General features: G+C 30.5%; 1 protein-coding gene across 1 annotated transcript in view; it reads left to right on the forward strand.

Annotated features, from left to right (window-relative positions):
• Positions 1 to 8,695: 8,695 nt before the first annotated feature.
• LOC108904396 (synaptic vesicle glycoprotein 2B-like) overlaps positions 8,696 to 21,162 on the forward strand; it is a 35,092-nt gene continuing 22,625 nt past the window's right edge. Inside the window, exons 1-2 of the mRNA XM_018706925.1 lie at positions 8,696 to 8,878; positions 20,113 to 20,316. Coding sequence (XP_018562441.1) covers positions 8,791 to 8,878; positions 20,113 to 20,316 — 292 coding nt within the window. The 5' untranslated portion in view covers positions 8,696 to 8,790. The remainder of the gene's footprint in view (positions 8,879 to 20,112; positions 20,317 to 21,162) is intronic.

The following is a 21,162-nucleotide window of genomic DNA, read 5'->3' on the forward strand; positions in this document are numbered from 1 at the left end:
TATACAGTGCAACCTCTTTAATCCGAACACAAGTTAATCCGACCACACGCTAAACCGAACGGCCAAATCTGAACGATAACAAGAAAAAACTAGATCGTTTCCCGCGTACGCGCGTAGTCGGCAGCAATGCAGCAAGATACAGCAATTAAAAATAAGAAACAGACAAAAATAACAAACTTTTTCAATGCGCCAAACAAAAATTAAAGCCTTTTTATTTTTTTTTGTTACTTAAATTGATAAAAAATTTGAAAAACGTAAAATAATACATATGATGTCTTATATGATTTATATTTATATTGTTATAATAAAATGTTTATGTACTTACATAATATACATATTGTATAAATCTTTATAGTATGTTCTATAATCCGAAAGATTCGATAATACGAACAATGCCTGACAATGTGGTGTTCGGATTAAAGAGGTTACACTGTACTGCTTTAAATAATCTTCATGCTTCTGGGCAGAAACATGCAAGAGTACAATTACGCATAAAGTACGTTTCTCCGCAGAGATTTAGTGGCAAAATTTCAATTTGGAATAACATTCAAATAATCATTTGACCGTTTTGATTACGAGGCAATCAGACTGGACCAATTAAATAGTCATTGATTTATACTTATATCATAAATTCATCTTGAAAATAAATAGCGTTGGAGTATTCGTCATTGACATAGACATGTTCATTATGAAAATTAGTTATTCGTGTCGGATAAAACATGACTATGGTTATATCTAATGGTACAATAAAAAAAGGACAGAACTATGAAATCAGCATCTAACAGACACTGGTTAGAGATGATAAATATTAAGAAGGTATTATTTTATGGTTCGGTTGATGGTACTTTTCGAAACTTCGTTGTTTCTTGCCCTTGTCGATTTTTGTTGAACCTGTTGTAGAATATCTTCCCCAATATTTGTCAGTCACATTGCTGCCTAGAACATGAATATTTTTTATGTTTGTTTTCATCTGCCTAGTTTCTCGAAGACTCCTCTCAATGGTAGCAAAACTTTTACAGTTGGTGTATGTCTGATAGAGTAACTTTCTCTGTAAATATACCTAATTGTTCGAAAAAAGTGTATTGAACAGTCATTTTGAAATTTTAGGTAAGGATTATACGGTGTCACAGACATGAATTGGGTTGGGAAGCGGATCAGATAAGTGTTTCTTATAGTACTTTGGCCCGTTGGTTTCGAATCTAAAGTCAAAAATCCCGAATCAGTTCGTATTGTAAACATAAATATACTCATTTATAAAGTGGGTTTCGAGATTTAACTTGAGTAGTCAGTGATTGAAAAGACATTTGAAATCATGATCTCATTGCACCATAACTCCATAATCCTGTAACCCCAAACCCGGTATATGCGAGAGTATAGAGCCATGAAACTCTGTGGAGCGTGGATCTCATACACCAGGGATTCGAAACTACACAGCAGAATTACAGACTCAATTCCTTACAGTTTATAGAAGTCTGCCAATACACAGATTTTCGAGGTTATATATCCTGGCACACCCCGGATACAGGCTTATAAGGTTACTCCAAACCAATGTCATGTAGTTTTGAACACCTAATGTATGAGATCCACATCCCAACAGAGCTTCGTGGTTCTACACTCTCGCACATCCCTTATGAAGTTACTGAGCTATGGAGTTATGTGATTGGAGATTCTTTCGGTGTGCAGCGAAAATTAAACTCTCACTTAACGGTAAAATAAAAGTATTTTTATTGAAAACCAAGTTTAGTGAGAAGAAATGTTGTCGGGTCGAGCGTTCGTTAAATAATCCTGTTGTAAAGTCGCTCGTAGGTATATGTATCTGATCTGGTTTCTGACGCCAATCTGCCGTGGACATTTCCTGGAACCCTAGTGCGTCCCGCGTCTGTTCTTTGTCCTTGCAACTGAAGTTACGGGCTTGTGGGACAACGAGATCAAGAATTTGAATGTTTTTCCAAACGCCAAATATAGAAAACCGCTTTCTAAAAGAGTGTCGCCTGATGCATGGATTAAATCACGAACTGGTCCCGTGCTTCTGATTTTAGATTCGGAGTCAGCGAATCAAAGTACTATGGGATACTCCGATCTGGTCGATGACCTTTTAATGGAAGAATTTTTGGACTCAGGTAAGTTGACTTGATTTGTTTTACTTCAAGAATCTGTGGTTGCTGTATGATTACTGTTTTCCTAGATACACTTTTAGATCCAAAATTTTAAGAAAAAAGTGGCAAAATGTCCTGCATATCCCTTTTTTAAATGACACAATAAGCAAAAAATACTACCACATATTTATTATTATTGGATATCGGAAAATTTGCGACATCCAAACAAACTGTCGTAATCTACATTACACTAGTAAGCGGCAATACGCGTTGTAGTAGCAGAAATAGGTTAAATCTCTGGTCAAACCGTGTGCCGCTCTATGCTCACAATACACAATGCTAATGATTGCCATAAAAACACACACACAAACGACAATAAAATGCACGACCAACGTCCCTCAGTAAAAAACCTGGATTGTCACCGGCACGCTAGGCCGACAGGTTAGGCATTAGGGTACCGCTAGATACGTATCGAATAAATTGATGGATGCGAACCTTCAGATCGGAGGTAGAGATGTACTTGTTATTGTAGATGTATTGATATTGTATTGTAGATGTATTGTACTTTTTATTGTAGGCAACGGTTGTGTCACTTTTTGTTTGTTTGAATAAAATTACATAAAATAAAACCCACCTACAGCCAACTCTGTACAGCCGCCCTAACATTTCCGATCTCTGATTATTATTTTTTATTATCAATTAGATAAAAAATGGTTTGCATAGAAACTTTTACAGATAACGGATGTAACGTACTTAGGTAAGAAAACAAAAACAGAATGTCAAAAAAAAAAAATTAGTTTTGAAAATATTCGTTATTTCTGTATAATAAAACATTCCCTGGTACAACCGGTAGGTACTACTATCATATGATAAAAAAAAATAAGATATGATCAACAATCCACAGTTTTTTCATTAATTAGTAATTTTAAATGTAAATACATTTCATTGATATGCGCAATTTCAAAAGCACTATAAAAAAATAATTTTGGTAAACGGTAGAACACAATAAACGCTTATTGCTTAATTATTTTTATGATGTACTTAAATCAGATATTTATTATCGTACTACATTTAATAAAAACGTGACCAATTCGCTTGCAGAACCTATGAAGCTTGTTTGGTTTCTTTTATAACGATATATGAGGGACGGGACTGGTCCTTTGTTACTTTTCGTTGTATTTAAATAAGGCAGGGGAAATACCAAAGTTCAGATAATTTCTTAGAAATAACTCTGTAGGAAGTAAGTACCTCAATTTAAATGTTGTCTACTTATACAGGGTGTAACCAAGATGCTGCGTGGTATATTATGGCTTATTCTACATTATGAATTAACAAAAACATATATTGTAACGAACTGACAAATAGAGGTCACGTAAACATTACATAATACAGAGTATTCAATATTTTAAAAAATGGCAGAAAAACATTCGATGGCCATTAAATATATACTTTTTTTGGCATAGATAACGTCAGAATGCTTTGTAGATACCTAAATTGATATGACACTTTTATGATAAATGATATATATGATACTTTACCCTTCAGCTCAAAAATATATAATTCAATTTTACTTTGCATCTGTAAAGCTATAAGGAAGATTTAAATAGTTACTTTAAAAATAATAGGAAAATAAAGGTGGCAATTAGTAAGCTGACCTCCGAATTATGTTCTTGTTTATAACAGTTTTATGGTCTCCAAATCAAAAGACTGAGCTATTATCTACCAATTTTTAGGAAAATGGCTCTCTTACAGTCTGAAATAAAACATATAATACTCGCGCTAATACCCTGAATGTTGAAAATAAAACATTTTTTAGTCAATTTGCGATATGGAAAAGGCCATTAAAATATTTTATTCAAACACCTTCAGTTAAAATGATTAAAGTCAAACTGAAAATTTGTATTGATTATATCTATCCAAGGTGATTCGCTTAACTATACTCGCATAGAAATGGTAACATGATGGTGTTTTTGGTTTCATAGCCCATGGAATTTTATATTTGAATAACCTTGTAGTTATAAATATTAGTTTTCAAAATTTTCAGACATTCATTCTAGAATTTTTCTAAAATTAGATTTTAGTTAACAACAATCAGTTTTTTTTCTTGTGGATGTCATATTCAATTTTCATATTTTCCCGTAGTCATTTTAACCCAATTGGTATGAAAGTTACAAGAAAGCTTAAGGCATCATTCAATAATAGTGCCTGTCGTATTTGAGGGCACCATGAAGTGATTCCCCCTGTACAGAACCATGTTTATGTTATTTTGAGAAAAACCATACAGTCTACGATCTAAGTTTGCGAAGTAACACCGTGTGGTTAAATTAAAAAATAAACCCGTCTTTGTCCGTACAAAAAACAAGTTTTTTATTGTAATGATCGTTAAAGTTCGTAAGACTAATCTAGAAGAAGCCGATCATCTCCTTTTTACTGTTTTTGTTTTACAATCATACAACACACTACCAAGCTCTCGAATCAAGTTCTTTATTTTTATGCTTGGGGTAGCTGCACTGAGATTGGAAATCCCAGTAGATATGTGACGTTACGATCGTAAGAGAAATGCATGCTTGCATCTTTCATCAAGAATATTTTGGAATAAATATAAATAAACTCATTCAATAAAATGAGAATACGAGTATATTTCATTTTTCCCACTTATTTATTCTCGAAAAAAATATATTTTTGTCTTGCAAAGTTTTGGATAACAAATATACAAATCCAACCACTATATTAATAGAAATACTGTCTGCCGAAGTACACAATAAATTTGAAAATATTGTGCGGAAAAAATGCTTTGTTAAAAATTAGATACTACATTACTGTGGTCCTACCACGTGTCCCATATTAAAAGACACACGTGAAGCATCCGATCCAAAAATGATCTAAATGAAAGTTGTTCAGTTCATTGAGGGAAAACGGTTGCTGACCTTGAATTGGATCTTATTGGACCTTAACCCTGACCTTGAAGCTCAATTGGAGGTCAACTTCATAATTTGAAAATGGGTCCCCTATTTTCAACCCTGGGAATGGATTCTTCAGAAAATTTTACTTGACCTTCACCTAGACCTTTTACTTTAATTGGCCTTGCGGTCAAGATTAAGGTCACAGCGAATTCAATGTTACTCCGACGTTGCCGCAATATTGGCACCAATTATGCAAAGGAAATTGTCGCAATATACAATTAAATTGACAACAGATTCATGAAATACATAGGTGTTAGGTGTTATCAATCGCAGGAACAAATAATGCGGGGAGGACGAAAAACCGTTGCGTTACTCTACAAGGTATAACTCTGCTTAATAATTTAAAAAAGCATATTTGAGTACGTTACAAAGTAAGAGAGATTAAGTGACGATGAAAAATTAAAAATATCACATATTTGTGGACCATTGAATTATGAATGTACAGGGTGTTTCAGTTCGAGTGAATCAAACTTTAACCATAAATGGAACTTAATAAATAATTCAGAATTGCTTTATAAAGCAAGGGTCTAAGTCTCACCGTTTTCACTATACAGGGCCGTATTGGTCGGTTTTTTAAATCATATTATTTACGAAATCTTTGATATGCTTATAACAAATTGATTCAAATTTGGTGTGGTGTTAACATTTGCACATGTGCATAACTTACTGTAAAATTACAAATTGTTGTAAGTCAGTGGCGTAGGAATGGGTAGTAAAGCGAGATTTTTTACCTCAACTTCTACGCCAATGACCTAATAATAATTTGGTATTCATTTTTAAATTCCATGGATAATTCTACATAAAAAAGGTATACTTGTTGAAAATCGGTATAGTGTATCGTTTTACCGAAAGTCTCAGTTGAATGATGAATAAAATGACAGTTTATTCATGGCAATCATTGTGTACGGATACTGTAAGCACAGCACTGATTTAAAATTAATATGTAGGTGTAATTTTTTAAAGGAATAATATCTGTTTGAAACAAACGGACCGTTGAATGAGCAGGGATAACTATAATTGCTTTAGAATGACACACACATGAAATTTTAGAGTAGATGCCATTGAACATGTTGTCCACCGCATTGCAGCGCCATAAAAAAATGACCTCAGGGAAGGAATTCACCACATTACAAATGCAATAAATAATACACAAGGGATTATATTTAAAATTTACTAGTCGTTTTGCCGATGTAGAGACATTATTTAATATTGTTTTGAATTCTAAGGTTAATTTATTTCCCAACTGAGATTTTCGGTAAAACGACACACTATACCGATTTTCAACAAGTATTCCTTTTTTATGTAGAATGGTCCACGAAATTTAAAAATGAATCTCAAATGATTATATTAGATCAATGGTGTAGAAGTTGGAGTAAAAAAACAAATTTACTACCCACTTCTACGCCACTGACCTACAAAAATTTGTAAATTTTACAGTAAATTATGCACTTATGTAAATGTTAACACCACACCAAATTTGAATCAATTCGGTATATTCATATCAAAGATTTCATAAATAATATCATTTTAAAAACCAAACAATACGGCCCTATACAGTGAAAACGGTGAGACTTAGACCCTTGCTTTATAAGGCAATTCTAAATTATTTACTGAGTTCTATTTGTGGTTAAAGTTTGATTCACTCGAACTGAAACACCCTGTATTTACTAAATCATATTTTTTCGCTTTCGCTTTAGTTCTTCTTAGTTAAGTTTAGTTTATTTATTCCAAATATCAAGAAGTTTACATTGAATATATCTTTTGCTGCAGTGGAGTCAAAACAGTTACTTTCCTTAAATAAATAAATAAAATAAATAAATAAGTTTCTCACATAAATTAAGATCATCCAGATCGGTTTCTGTAGTCCATCTTTGCTGTGACCTTGATCTTGACAGCAAGATCAAGGTTGAGATCACATCCAGATGTAATATTTTCTGTCAAATCCATTCCCACAACTTCTTTGCCACAACTCTTCACACGAAGCAATAAATTCTTCCAAATAGAAAAATGAAGAGAATTTAAGTCCGGACTTCTGGGTGGCCAAGTAAAAATGCTTCCACGGCTTGAACAAGTTCCACTTTATTTAAGAAGAGACATGTGGTTCATGCATGACGGAGCTCCACCGCATTTTTCTTGGCCAGTGAGTGCATATTTAGATGCAGTTTTTCCAAATCGCTAGATTGGCCATGTAATAATTTTTGCTTGGCCATCCAGAAGTCCGGACTTCAATCCTTTTGATTTTTCTATTTGGTCTCGAATGAAAGATATAATTTACAAAGAATCTATTGACTCGTGTGAAGAGTTATGGCAAAGAATACAAATCGCTGCCAACGAAGTCAGACGCAATCCCAATATGTTGTTTCAAACTCGAAGATCTCTCAGAAAACGTGTAAAGTGAATCAGTATCAACGGTGGATTCTTCGAACAAATACTTTAAATCATAATTACGTATTTTATTTGTTTTATTGTTAATTGTTGTAATGACACGAAGAAATACTTGGTTTCTTTCGCTTTTAATTCCTCATGTTATCAAAACATAGTATTCCTTAAATCGATTTTTCTCGAAAACGGATCGAGATAGCGAAATGAAACAAGAGTACATAACTAACAGAAAAATGATAGCTCTTTCAGGCTTTAAATCAAATTTCATGTTAAATATACAGGGAAAAAGTTATTAACTAAATTTTCGGTAAAATTGATAGTAAGTGGCGCCCTCTATGAGCAATGCTGAAATTACAACACGCATCTTAATCGTCGCCTAAAAAAATATAGTTTCACAAATTTTCAAGTTCCTAACCTACATATTTTCAGAATAATCGCAAAAAACGATTTAAAATTTTAACTTTCAACACCCTGTATTTCCGAAACTATTAACTTTCGGATAAGGCATGTTTGCGCCAATCGTCACCATTTCACGTGTAGTATCTACAGCTTTCGACTTTCCCATTGTTAATGAATCACCCCGTATATAAAAATAACCTGTAGGGGCAAACTATAACATCATCCTGTGATATTTTTAGTTGGTGGCTACAATTTTCATTTTTAGATTTTTTTTTAATATAAATACCATAAAGTTAAGGTGGGGTGAAATTTGTAACCAATAATAAATATATTTCTTAATGAAAATCAGTTTATTTTGGAAATGGTATATTTTACGGTCATGAGAACGTTTTTTGCAGAAAAATGTCTGTGAATTATAACTACGGCAATTCCATTTTAGTCAATGGCGTACGGTTTATTTAAAAAGAGTACCTCGAACATTTGCACTTTTCCAATTCAACTGAAATTATACTTTATAATAGAGGTCCACTATGTTATTATGTTGAGACATAGCTGAAAATATGTTTTATGTTTTTTAACTTCAGCACTCTGTATCCTATAAAATTTGGACCATTCTTTAGCGGACACCCTGTATAACCGCAATCATAAGTATGTACACACAATATACATATGCAAAAATCACAAATTTTATTTCAAACATGTAAAATGTCACCTAATATAATATTTCGTAAAGTTGCACTACATTTTTTTCGTACGATATGTTCATACATAACTGTTATATTAAAATAGATCAAGTTTTGGCAGACACTTTAAGAGCGCATCTCTGTATTCACTTGGTTTCATAAACATGTGAGACGTATGATAAACTTATCACAAGTTTCCTAAGAAGGGAAGAGAACTCTTCAAAATGTTGTGCAGTCGACAATTATTCAAATCACAGTAATACCAATATGTACAAAATCAAGAATAGTGTTCCAATCGATGTAATAGAGTTGTACGATATCACTGATGAAGATTCAAAAAAATTTAAAGAAATAGGTAAGTAGTTTTTCTTTATTTTTGTTGCATTGGCCCTTAACCAAATTTTTTTTGTACTTTTACTAGCATTCTATTATTTGTGTAATATTCTTATTTAGGTTATAAAATAACATTTACATAAAAAATAATTTTTCTTCTACTAAATGAGTACTGCATAAATAGTCGTACACATGTATTTGGGTCAATAAGTTCATTGCCAAAACAATTCTTATCGCTGGTGGTCACAATAATATTATTTGCAGATTAAATGGATGCATAAACCGTTTATATTTTTACTATTTTGAGACTGACTGCGAGACTTCCTGAAAGTCAAACATCAAACATTTGATATAAATTTGAAAGATTTAAATGAACTATAAAATAAAAAGGGGTCATTTAATAAGACTTGCACTGTACAGGGTGGTCTATTTGTGAAATGAGGAAACGCATTTATATATGAAAGACATTTGTTATAAACTGTATTCCTAACAATTACTACATTCTTAATGGCCTTCACTGAAAGTGAGAACAGGAATAAAAAAATCATTTACATGCAAAGGTGGGCGTGGCAACCCTATATTTTGTCTCGGGCAATTTCCTATTTTTATTTCATTAATTTTTAATATTGTATAATTAGCATTTATATATCCGATTTAAGTCATACTTAAATTAATTCGGAAATATAGACACACTGTTGAGTATAAAAATTATCAATTTTAATTGTTAATGTAACCAAATTGAAACGAATTATTAATTGCCAAAAATTATTTTTTTTAGATACCTACTTACTTAAATTTTGTAAACGCGGTTTTTTAGTAAGTAAACAAAGTCATAAAAAATTACTTCGTCTGAAATTGAAAATAGGTACTATTTTTTAAAAATATTATTAATAATTCTTTAGTTGTTCCCACACAGCAATGCAAGCATAAATATGTAAGCATTCTGTTCAAAATTGCTGCTATGGCGTAGAAGAATATCACATTGAAGATGACATTATAAATATTTCTATTTTGTCTTAAGGAGGAAACAATATTTGGCTTAAGAGAGAAAAAATTTAACTTTCATATCGATTAAACTATTAGAAAACCTTTACCTTTGCATATATGAGCACAATCATTTAATTTTTCTTTTTTCTTTGGGAAAAATGTATTTGAAAAAGCCCTAGTACGCATGGCGAAAGATTATAAGAATTATAGTACTTAACTTACCAATATATACAATTTAAGAAGGAAAAAAAATTGTATTTTCTATCCACTAATAATGGAAACATATACATTAAAGAAATAGCATTTTTATAGTTCAGGAGTTTATGATTAATAAAATTCAGTAAATACAGGGATTATAGATAAACAGTCTAAATAAACAAGTATTATTGCGTGTATTGTAAAATATTCAATTTAATAGACATAAAATGACACAAACAAAGTGAGTAGGTAGGTACTTAAATAAAAAACTAAAATTAAAATTATTCTTAATTTAAAACTACCTGTAAGAAGGCAGTTTATATTTATTTTTCTGCAGTTTTAACATAAAGGATAGACCGCTGAAAATAACATATGCACTGTGGCCAATCAGAACCAAATATATTTAAGAAACATTTCACAAAGTGAAAGTATATGTGTGCAAAATGTTAATATTCTAGGCATACTCTGACATTATGTTTGATTTTAGATTTTCCTCAAAATTGGCTTAGGACAGTAAAATGCACACATAGTTTTTCTTTTTGAGAAACTTTTCTTAATCACATTTTGTTGTATCAGAGAGAGCACTTTATCATCGAAACATTCTGAAGTTAAGCAAAAAATCAAATAGGCCTAGACGTTAACCCATTAGCGGCCAAAGGTGCGTAAACGTACCCTTTTATTTTTTGAGATCATCCGTAAAATTCTATGCTTTCCTACCTACAGAATCTTATGTCAACAGTCCAGAGAGTGTACTAGTATTTTTATTTAATTAAATATAATATTGTTTCAATATTATTTTTTTAAAATAAAATACGGTATTTAAAACTTTAGAACACATTTTCAAACAAATATTATTCTAAGTTAGTAAAAATGAGCAGACTATTTTTTTTTGAGCCAGGCGTAAATAAAAGATTTATTTTGATACTCATGTAGTTTTTTTACATATTATGTTTTCAAAACGATGGTCATAATGATACATATATGTAGTGGATGCGTATGCGCACCTTTGGCCGATAACGATTGACATATTTATTCACTCCTATGCAAGTCTGGACAAATCTTGGCTTATAAAATACGGGACTTGTCAGAACATATATCAGTTCATTATTAGCAGAGTGTACTTCTTGGTTTTCCTTTGTGTAAAAAAGTGTAGTTTTGTATAAAATATTGTTTGAACTAAAGTTTTTTGTAATGCATAATAGTTATTTTTTTGGATATATCTAGTGCCAATATGAGGTAAGAGATTTTTGACTTGCATAGAAGCTATAGATGTATAATTTTGTTTATATTATTGCAGTCGTTTGTCAAAACAGAAAATGAAAAGGGCACTAACCACTATAGAGTTACTTGCTTTGTTAGAAGAGGATTCAGATTGTGAAAATGCTGAATTGGTTGATGTTTTTTATGTGCCGCCAGAAACAGATAAAATTACAGATGAGGAAAACTTTGATGAAAATATTATTGGAGAAGAGGGATTACAGACGGATATTGCAGGAATGTATGAAGTACAACCAAGTATAGATAGTGATGATGATTTGGAAAATGACGTTTTTAGTTTTTTATGTGAAAATGTTCAAAGTAAGCTGGATGCAAATGCACTTTACTCTGTGCACAGAACGAAATCTCAGCTAAAATTTTCGGATTTGGCACTCTCTTTAGATACAGAAAACAGCGATGTTGCTTCAAATACCGCAGTATTCAACTGAACCCACAGAAGACCCTCTCAATCCGCTCTACCAGGTGAAGTCAAATTTGACAATATCGGGCATATTATATTATAGAGAGGTTAATAGTGCAAGAAAAACGTGTCGATTTCGCAAAAATAATACTATTTATTTGTGTAAAGTGCATTTGCATCCAGCTTACTTTGAAAATTTTCACATAAAAAACTAATTTAGTTTTATTAATTTTAGTAACTGTTTTCAGCCAAAGGTGCGTATACGCACCTACGTGTTTATTTTCAAAATACTATTTATGATTTTTTTCAATAGTAAATTAGTCTTAATGTGTGTTTTGAAAATACTTTAATAAAAAAAAATCATTAAAAAATGTGTTTTTCTTGTTTTGGCCAGTAATGGGTTAATATTTTGCAGACTTATCCAGTTTCTTTCTTAACATTTTGTCATATCTCACACACAAATAGAATGTACCTTAATAATATATAAAATCAGATTTTCCTAAATTTCCAAGGCTTACAGGATTTTAGAAATTTGAGATAGTGGCAGAATTTGCTTCACGAATAAGCAGAGCTGAATTTCAATTTGAACATTTAATAAAATAACATTATTTCATTCATTGGTATTTTGTCTTATTCTTTAAGTGATGATTTTATTGTCATATCCAAACCAAAATTTAAAAAATCGTATGTCATCGTGAGAAGAATTGAAAAAGTTTTAAAATGATGAACATATAAATAGCAATTAAATGAACAAACGTATGTTTCTATATGTTGCTTCTGGTTTTATTATTATATATTAGTTCTTCAATTTTACTAAACATGTTTGTGATGATCACTTGAAAAATATATTCAAGAATTGGGCTTTCCTTGCGAAAACTGTTGAACACTTTTAAGAATGTAGGAAATGGCCCACTGTATCTCATATATAATGTATAAAGGAAATAAAAGTGAAGTCGGAGGATTTACGCAAGTATGAGAAACGACCTTCTGCATGTCTAGCCACATGTCTACAATATTTAGTCCGCAAGGTACTCGTAAATGCATATTGTGTTTCCCGTAATAGTCTAATATTTCTAACCTTCATTAGTAATTCTTACTTGGCTTTTACGCAATGTCACAATGTTATTTCGTATATGTATTTTAACATTTCTCCACATATATATGTTTTACAAAAATAATATTCAAACTGGAATGATACTAATGCTTAAAAAGAAAAGTGGGTTACTTTTATTTGACTTTTGCTTTATGATGGATAAATTAATATGAAATCAATAAAAATATAACAATATTCTTGGGAAGTAAGCATTGGAACAAGCATTTTATTGTATTAAATACCTTATTTTTCCATCCTTATTATGTAATAAAGTCAAACGTCTATAATTACAGAACTAAATTGATATTTAATGAAAGATATATTTTTTTAAACGGTAATTAATTCCATTTACATTTTTGCTCTAATCCGTAGGTAGGAACTGAACACTTTTTTAAGACGTCAATGACTTACACGTCACGTAATATGGAAAACCCAATACAAGAAAGTCCAGAATGGTGATTTATCTTAGGCACATGCTTCTAAAAAAATTGTTTCTCACAAAACCAGCTATATTTTCCCCATGCAAAATGCGAGCAAATAACAGTGAACAAAAAAAGAGTTGAGTTGCAACTGCTGCATTATATTGCTACATTGCAGCAAAACGCCATATTCTTACAGGGTCAGCTAAATGTGAGGCGTTACGGAGCATCCTCGAGAAATACTAATCAGTTGTTATATTTCCGAAATAATTTTGCAAATTGTAATTGTACTGAAAAGTGATTTAGAATAATTTCTTTTGGAGAAATTATAAGTTGAAAAAATATAAAACATCAAAAATTTAGTTTTAACTACCTAATCTAATTTGACCATTTTATTTATTGATTTATTTACCCACATCTATTACATTAACTGATATACATATACCTCTCATAAAAGACAGTCGAGAATTTATAATCCTACAAACTGATTTTATATTTGAGATAAATGGACAAAATATGTAAAATTTATTAATTACCTCCTATTTACAAAATCTTATAAACAGATGTAGATAAAGTTAACACCAAAAACATTAAAGGTATCATTTTATATTTATATCGTCAATATATGCATTGCATTTAAACAGAAAGCATAAACATTTTCGAAACATTAAAAGCATTTTTAGTGTTAAATTTATTTTTCTAAGTAAAATAAGTTTATTAAATACACTCTTTTCTGATCCAATTATTGGGTTTACTCGTCTATTAGTGTCTATGTTTTTTTTATTCTTTAGTTCGGAGAAACTATCTAAATGATGCTACCAACATATTTCACATGAAAACAATGAACCAAAAGATGTTTATAAAGTGTTACAACTGGTGTAAGTACTGAGTTTTAAGTCACATACTGATGAATATCACTGAAGTAGTTAAAGATACAGAAAAATACACGAAATCAAAAAATTTAAGGATAAAACAGGGACATTATCTTCTCTCAAAAAAAGATTAAGTTCCAAGAAAACCATCACACCGTAGATTTCAAACGGCAATTCAGTCGGTCCTCAAAATTGTGTTGAATGAGCAGAATTTGATTGAATAATCTCAAAGAAAATGTAAAATAACTAAGATCATAATACTGTATGATCCTGTATCTCAAAAAGGCATAGTTTATAAACTTTATTCTCATATTTTTGGTCAAAGGATCGTTTGTAGAGTTAGAACTACAAACAAATGTAAAACTTGGTCCACCTTGTACATAGTGTGTGTACTTTGTTCTTTCTTTTGCTCCCTAGTGCGCATGGAAGTCAACCTCGCCAGATCCACCTATCGATTGGATTAAACAGTAACCTGCAAATGTTTGAATTGGCGGTGTATATTTAAATAGTCCGGAACTATATTCGCAGACGGCAATAAGTAGTGATTGTGAGTCAAATACAAACCATCCCTAGTTAAGGGATGGATTTAGTTAGAAGTCACCTACATATTAGTGATAAACTCGTAAGCCATGCCCGGAAAAACCAAGGTCTACTCATTCTCAAAACTAGAAGCTATCATTATAAACGGTAGGTCGTTTTTCCTTTATATACCATGCGATAAATTTGAAATTCATGTGTGCCTATCAATATATACGCTATTGTTAGAGAAGTAAAAATATATTAAAAGATAAAATAATTTTTTAATATAGCAACGTTATATTTTAGTACTACCAGCCAATAATTGCCATTAATGATGAGAAAAATAAATACACCGCACCGCGAAATATCTATTTATAAAATTTGTAAAAGGAAATATTAAAAAATTTTAATGGAACGTTTAGAAATTTTTTATTTATATCAATAGCAATAAAAATTTTATTAAAAAAATATATAGTGTTTAATCCTCGAGATATCAGAAAGTGCAAATGAAATGTTTTAAAATTATCCGGTCCAAATTCAGGTGCTACGAATTCAATGCTCTCATGTTTTTGTACAATACAGAAATGGTCAGTTATTTTTCAATATTTTTTCAATCTCATTTTTACCTTCAAGGAATTTCACCTTGAAGGAAGTATTGGTCATTTTACAGAAGAGTAATTCCAATATTGTTTGCCATATTAACATATAGTTAGCAAATTGAAAATCTGCATGTTTTCATAATGGCTATACAGGATGGTCCGTCATGATTGGGCCATAGTCACTATAGATTCCAAGCAGGAAAATAATGAGATTTAACCAAATATGCCTTAACAAAATATTGCTCGTTTTAGAGATACAGGGTGTTAGAAATTGATTTTAGATTTATTATTTATTTCATAAATTTTACAATTTTAGAGAAAATAACTTGAAAACTCGGAATGGGGGTTTTTGATGGTGGAAAATCCGATTCTGAACTCAGTTATCAAGTTACCATCAAAAGGTGCTACTTTTCAACTTATAAATAAAAATTGCTCATAGTAATTTTTTTATGCAACCCTCTATCGCAATTTTGAATAAAAAATCTGATTAACTGATTATTCTTAAAGGGAAAAGGTATACCCGTTTGATATCTATAAACCTCCCCAATTTCAAGATATTCGCACTTAAATCATTTAATCCAAGCGAATTTTCGTTTTCAGACTTACAGAAAGTAACAGCACTTCAAAATTTTTTAATAGAACACCCTGCATATGTATATGTTTCATACAATGGTTATGAAAATAAAGAGATCAAGGATCATTCTCAAATTATAAAGAAATTGTGGCCAAAACAGTGTACAACAAGAAATAATGTGTTAAAACTTTGGGATTTCGTAACTAAAACCTAGTCGTTTTTATGTGAAGTGAATGTGAACTTGAATTTGAACTTGAATTTGAACTTGTAGTTATGTAATATAGCTTTATTAATTATATAATGTAATGTATCTCCATATGAATCTATATAATTATGTAAATAAGGACATGAGAAATATAAAAAAGCATATCTTATAAGAACTGATTATATATCAAAAAAAGTTTCATATGTCAAATTCGAAACTGAAAAAAGGGATGGATTGTGATTTTGTTCAACTGAGAATATAATGGGAGGATACACTAAACTTATATGTGTATAAAATTAAACTTCTAAAAAATAAATAAGGAGAATATTAAAATTAAATATTATTTGCGTTTACAATGAAACATCTAAAAAACAGATTCATCCAGTTTATAAATTTGAATATACCCCAAGTATCTACGTATTTGTTGACCAGCAGCATTATGTAATGAAATTAGAATGAAATACAATGCAAACCTGAATATTTACAATTTAAATTGCTGCTATTTTTAGTTAAAAAAATATCATGTTTGATGTGCAGCTTCGGAACAAAAATAAACGAGAAACATGAATTATCAATTTTTTCTCTTTAAATATTTAACATCCATGAGAAAAAAATTATACAAGTTGATAGATTTTCCTGTCAGAAACGTCAAAAAATGGTGAAATATAATTTTTGTGGTCGGAACAAAAGGAATTCTAGTTGATTATTCCTAAAAAAAATAAAACATCGCTCTGAATATAGTGGTCCGAAAATTGTTGTAAAATAATTTTCTATCAAAAATAACTGTCTGGATAGACTTGAAAGCAATAAAATCGAAGTTTGATTTCGCTCTGAGAAATTTTTACTCACTAGTTACGCAATCAACTCCAGTTTAACTCTTTATCTAAGACAATTTCCAAGGTGGCAATATTATCATATACGATGGGGAACACCCTATATATTTTGTGACGACGAACTTAATGAATCAAGGTCAAAAATAGTTCATTTTGTTGACAACATTTTTGGATTTTTTTTTATTCTACAACCAGATATTAAAACCATTTTATTGTTATTAGTAGATAGTATTAATTTATTAATTATTATTCAAGTGGTATGTTATTGTTCATGTAGTTTGCGCCAGGAGTTGTTTAGACCTTCATTTTTTTTTATTTGAGAAATAAAGAAAATACGCCTAATTTTACTATAGTTGGTTTTTTTAAGTAGTCAACTTTAGTTTAGGGAATTCCACAGGTAGTATAAAAATGTTTATAAAAGTAATATTATGAAAAATAAAAATAAACATAACTGCATGTTACGACAAACTGACTCGATATGATACGATCGCTAGTACAAATATTCAACCGCAGGATCCTTTGCAAATGACATTTTTCATGTAATGGATTAAAATAGTACTCATTCATATTCATCATTATGTTATAATCTAGGTTCACGTCAACCTTGAATTCAATTTTTATTATGCCTTTAAAACAATATTAGTTTTCATACTTTTCTTAAGAACTATTAAAATTCATTAATTTTGGGAACAACCTGATACGTAATAAAACTAGTAAATTATAATCAGCAACATTCTTAGCTTTCCTTTTACCTAAAATCTGTAAACTAACATTACACTGATAAAAAAAATTGTGGAAATTCACATAGGAATTTACAAATTTCATATTTGCAATGATTTTTATACACAAAAAATATAAATGAATTGGACATACATAATATATTGTTAGAATTACATGTTTGAGTGTATATTTTCTTTTTCCGATGTATTCTTACCTTTTACGTTGTACTTTTACATTTTACAATGTATTATTCCTAATCCATTACCTATGTGTTTTTATTACATTTATAGCGTAATCACCCGGTGCGATATTACCGCGCATGCGTAAAGAACCATGCTAGTTCAGTAGGCACGTTTATATTCATTTGTGGTGTAATAATATAGCATAATGTTTTAGCTACCTAAATATAATGTTATAAATAAATATTGAGGTAAGTAAATAATATGACTGTGGAAATTATACACTCTTGGTGTATCTTCGTTTAAAATTATTTAAAAGTGAAACATCACAACAACCATATCGAACTTTGCCTGTTTTTTTATGCAGATATTCATATTGTAACTTACTATTTAAGACCTATTTTACTTATTGTTTTACTTACACTGTATTTTGTTTTAAATTTAATGTTCTCATGTGGCCATTGCTCTGAAATGATGCAAAATGCACCTAGACGCGAGAATTAGGGCAAAATTTTCATCCAAAAAACCTCACAATCTGTAAAACTTTTCCCAGAAAATGCATGAAGAACGATTTTTCTTGTACTTCATTATTTTAAATTAGAAGTCATTTTTATGTAAGAAAATGTACTTATCTCATTTGTTTTAGATAAGTACCTACATATTGTTTATTTAATTAGTCCTCACAGTTAAAGAGTCAAAGTCGTCTCACAAATTCAATTAACGTTGGGCTTTATAATAAACTGCCAACTACTGTTAAATCGTTAAATCTGAATTGTTTTAAAACTGTAATTAGGAGGCATCTAAGTCAATACTGTTTCTATACAACACACGATTTTCTTAATACAGATTATAAATAATTGCTGTTATATGCCGCTTCGTGTGAAGTTGGATTGTTTCGGCTTGTTTGTGATGATGTACTCTATGTGTTATGTTTGATATACTATATTTTCTTTGTCTTATACACATTTATATGTATGACTGTATCACATTTGTACCTTTGACTTGCCATAAATGTATATGCATATATGTAACATGGTCCAATAAACTTTCTTTCTTTCTTTCTTTCTTACTGCAAGCTTTATGCGGTTTTAGAGAGTATGAAAACTTATTTGGTAGCTCATTTTTAAATTTAGATATTGAAGAACAAAGACGTCACTAAAAAAAGGTGTGTAAAATTATATATATACTTTATCCTTTAAATAAGTAGGGATATTAGGTATTTACAGAGATCGCTTTATACAGGGTGTTTCGCATAAGAACCGACACAGAGCAGGACCATTTAAGGGAACCCAAAATGTAGTGATTTAACGCAACTTATCCTTATACTAACCTGCACCCCTGAGAAGTTATATGCCTTGAAAGTGGGATTTCAAATTTCAAAAAAATGGATATCTCAATAGTTATACTTGAACTTAGGAAAACTTTGGTACACGGTGTGAATGTACCAAGAGCAGTAATCGACAGTAAGTAGAGTTCAATTGAAGCATTTCAAAGAGTTGATAAGGGATGATGCACCATTAAAATGTGACAGAATTTTTTAACTTGTTAGCGGACTTAAAAATTATTATTTTATTTTATGTATAAAAGTTGGCTATGAATTTAAACGTAAAACTTGACGATCAGGACAAAAAGTTGGAATACGAATAATTTAATAGAAAACCAAACAGCTTAAACAACAAAAATAACAATTAGCACTGATGTTATAGAAATTGTTTGCCGTTTTCTCTCAGGCATAAATTTGTTTTTTGTCGAAAATTCGAGTCTACTCTATCCAGTAACTGCTGACTTATCGGTTCTAATGCGGAACTGTATATATTTTTAATTTTTACTTACTTCGTTAATTTAAACCTTCTGTACTAAGTTTTCATTGTATCATCAATTTAAAAAAGCTGTTTAATTAATTGGTTTAAATAATTTTCTGTATTATTTATTTTTAGATATAATCCGAAATTTAGATTTTACTATAGAGAACATGTGTCATTTACTGCATTAATAAATCTTCTTAAGCTTATTTAATATTATTTTCCTTTCACTTAGAATGTCGTAATATGTTTTGGAAAAATATTTAAGTAGGTATGCAAAAAAATATATTTTTTTCTAAAAATATTACAAAATAATAATGCCTCCTATATTTTTTTCTTTTTAAAAATATACTTTTCCTGTATCTTAGTAAAATTATATTTTAGGAGTCGTAAATATACATCGATAATGTAAATTTACATTATGGGTGAATTACACAAAAAAATGTAAAATTACCTGCTTAATGTAACTTTACTGTAATTTTACATTACCCACTGTGGCGTCAAAATAACCACTGATCTAGTGTGTAATTTTACATAAAAATTTTTATCAGTGTGGCTAATAAAAAAACTTGTTTCAGATGAGAAGCCAGCAGATTTCGAAACAGCCATCACCGCATGCGGTTTTGGGAAGTTTAACATAATACTGTACATAATCTCAACGGCAGCAGGATGGTCATCAGTTTTCGAAACAACCACAATGTCATACGTATTCCCAGCGGCAGAATGTGACCTAGAACTGAAACTGAGTCACAAGGGACTCCTCAATGCAGTCACTTATTCAGGTAGAAACAATTTCAATTTAGATAAATATCAGATAAGTTAGGTATTCGCACTGCTGCATGTTTTCCTTATTTGATTTTGATAGGAAACGAGCAAACCGCATATTTTTAAATTGCTTAAGCAATAGAGGTTCGGAGTGCATCCATTGAGTGAAATTATTGATTACATTTTCACTCAATATTGGGCGTTTTGATCTTTTACTTATATGTGATTATATTTAAACTCAAATATAGGTACTCCTTAAATAAATTCTTCATCTAAACTCGTATTTGGTGCACCTAAATCAGAGTAAATGTCGTCATTACTGAGTTATTCCATCCTTTTTCATATTCAGATGCATTGTCTTTGTCTGTTCTCATCGTCCCATTAGATTATCTCGTGATCGTGGCGCGGTGGATGTCAGTATGGCGTATGGTGTGCTTTGGAGTTGGACAAGTATCGGTTTACCTGGTTATTCTAGTGAGAATTGTATTCAAATCCAGTGATTTAATTACAATAATTAAAGACAATATATTAAGTCTCGATTAATATTTGGTTAAATAAACGGATAGTTAAATTGTTATCTATAATTACGTATTTGTAACGTACAATATAGGTTATGGCAATCTATTCGTCCGATGAGTTCACCAATTCCTTTAATCGAGACCTAAAATATTGTCTCTAAAACAGATCTGTGTAGAAACCACTATGGTAGCTTAGTAGTTTATCACTTTAATACAATGATATTTAAACTGAAATTTAAAGAGAATATAAACCAAGTCCAAGTAAAAAATTACTCAATAATAGTTCAATTTAAATTATATTAGAGAAAAAGTCAACCCTAAATTAATAATAATACTTATTGTTTT

The sequence above is a fragment of the Anoplophora glabripennis genome, unplaced genomic scaffold, assembly GCF_000390285.2.
Source record: "Anoplophora glabripennis isolate ALB-LARVAE unplaced genomic scaffold, Agla_2.0 scaffold115, whole genome shotgun sequence".
NCBI lineage: Eukaryota > Metazoa > Arthropoda > Insecta > Coleoptera > Cerambycidae > Anoplophora > Anoplophora glabripennis.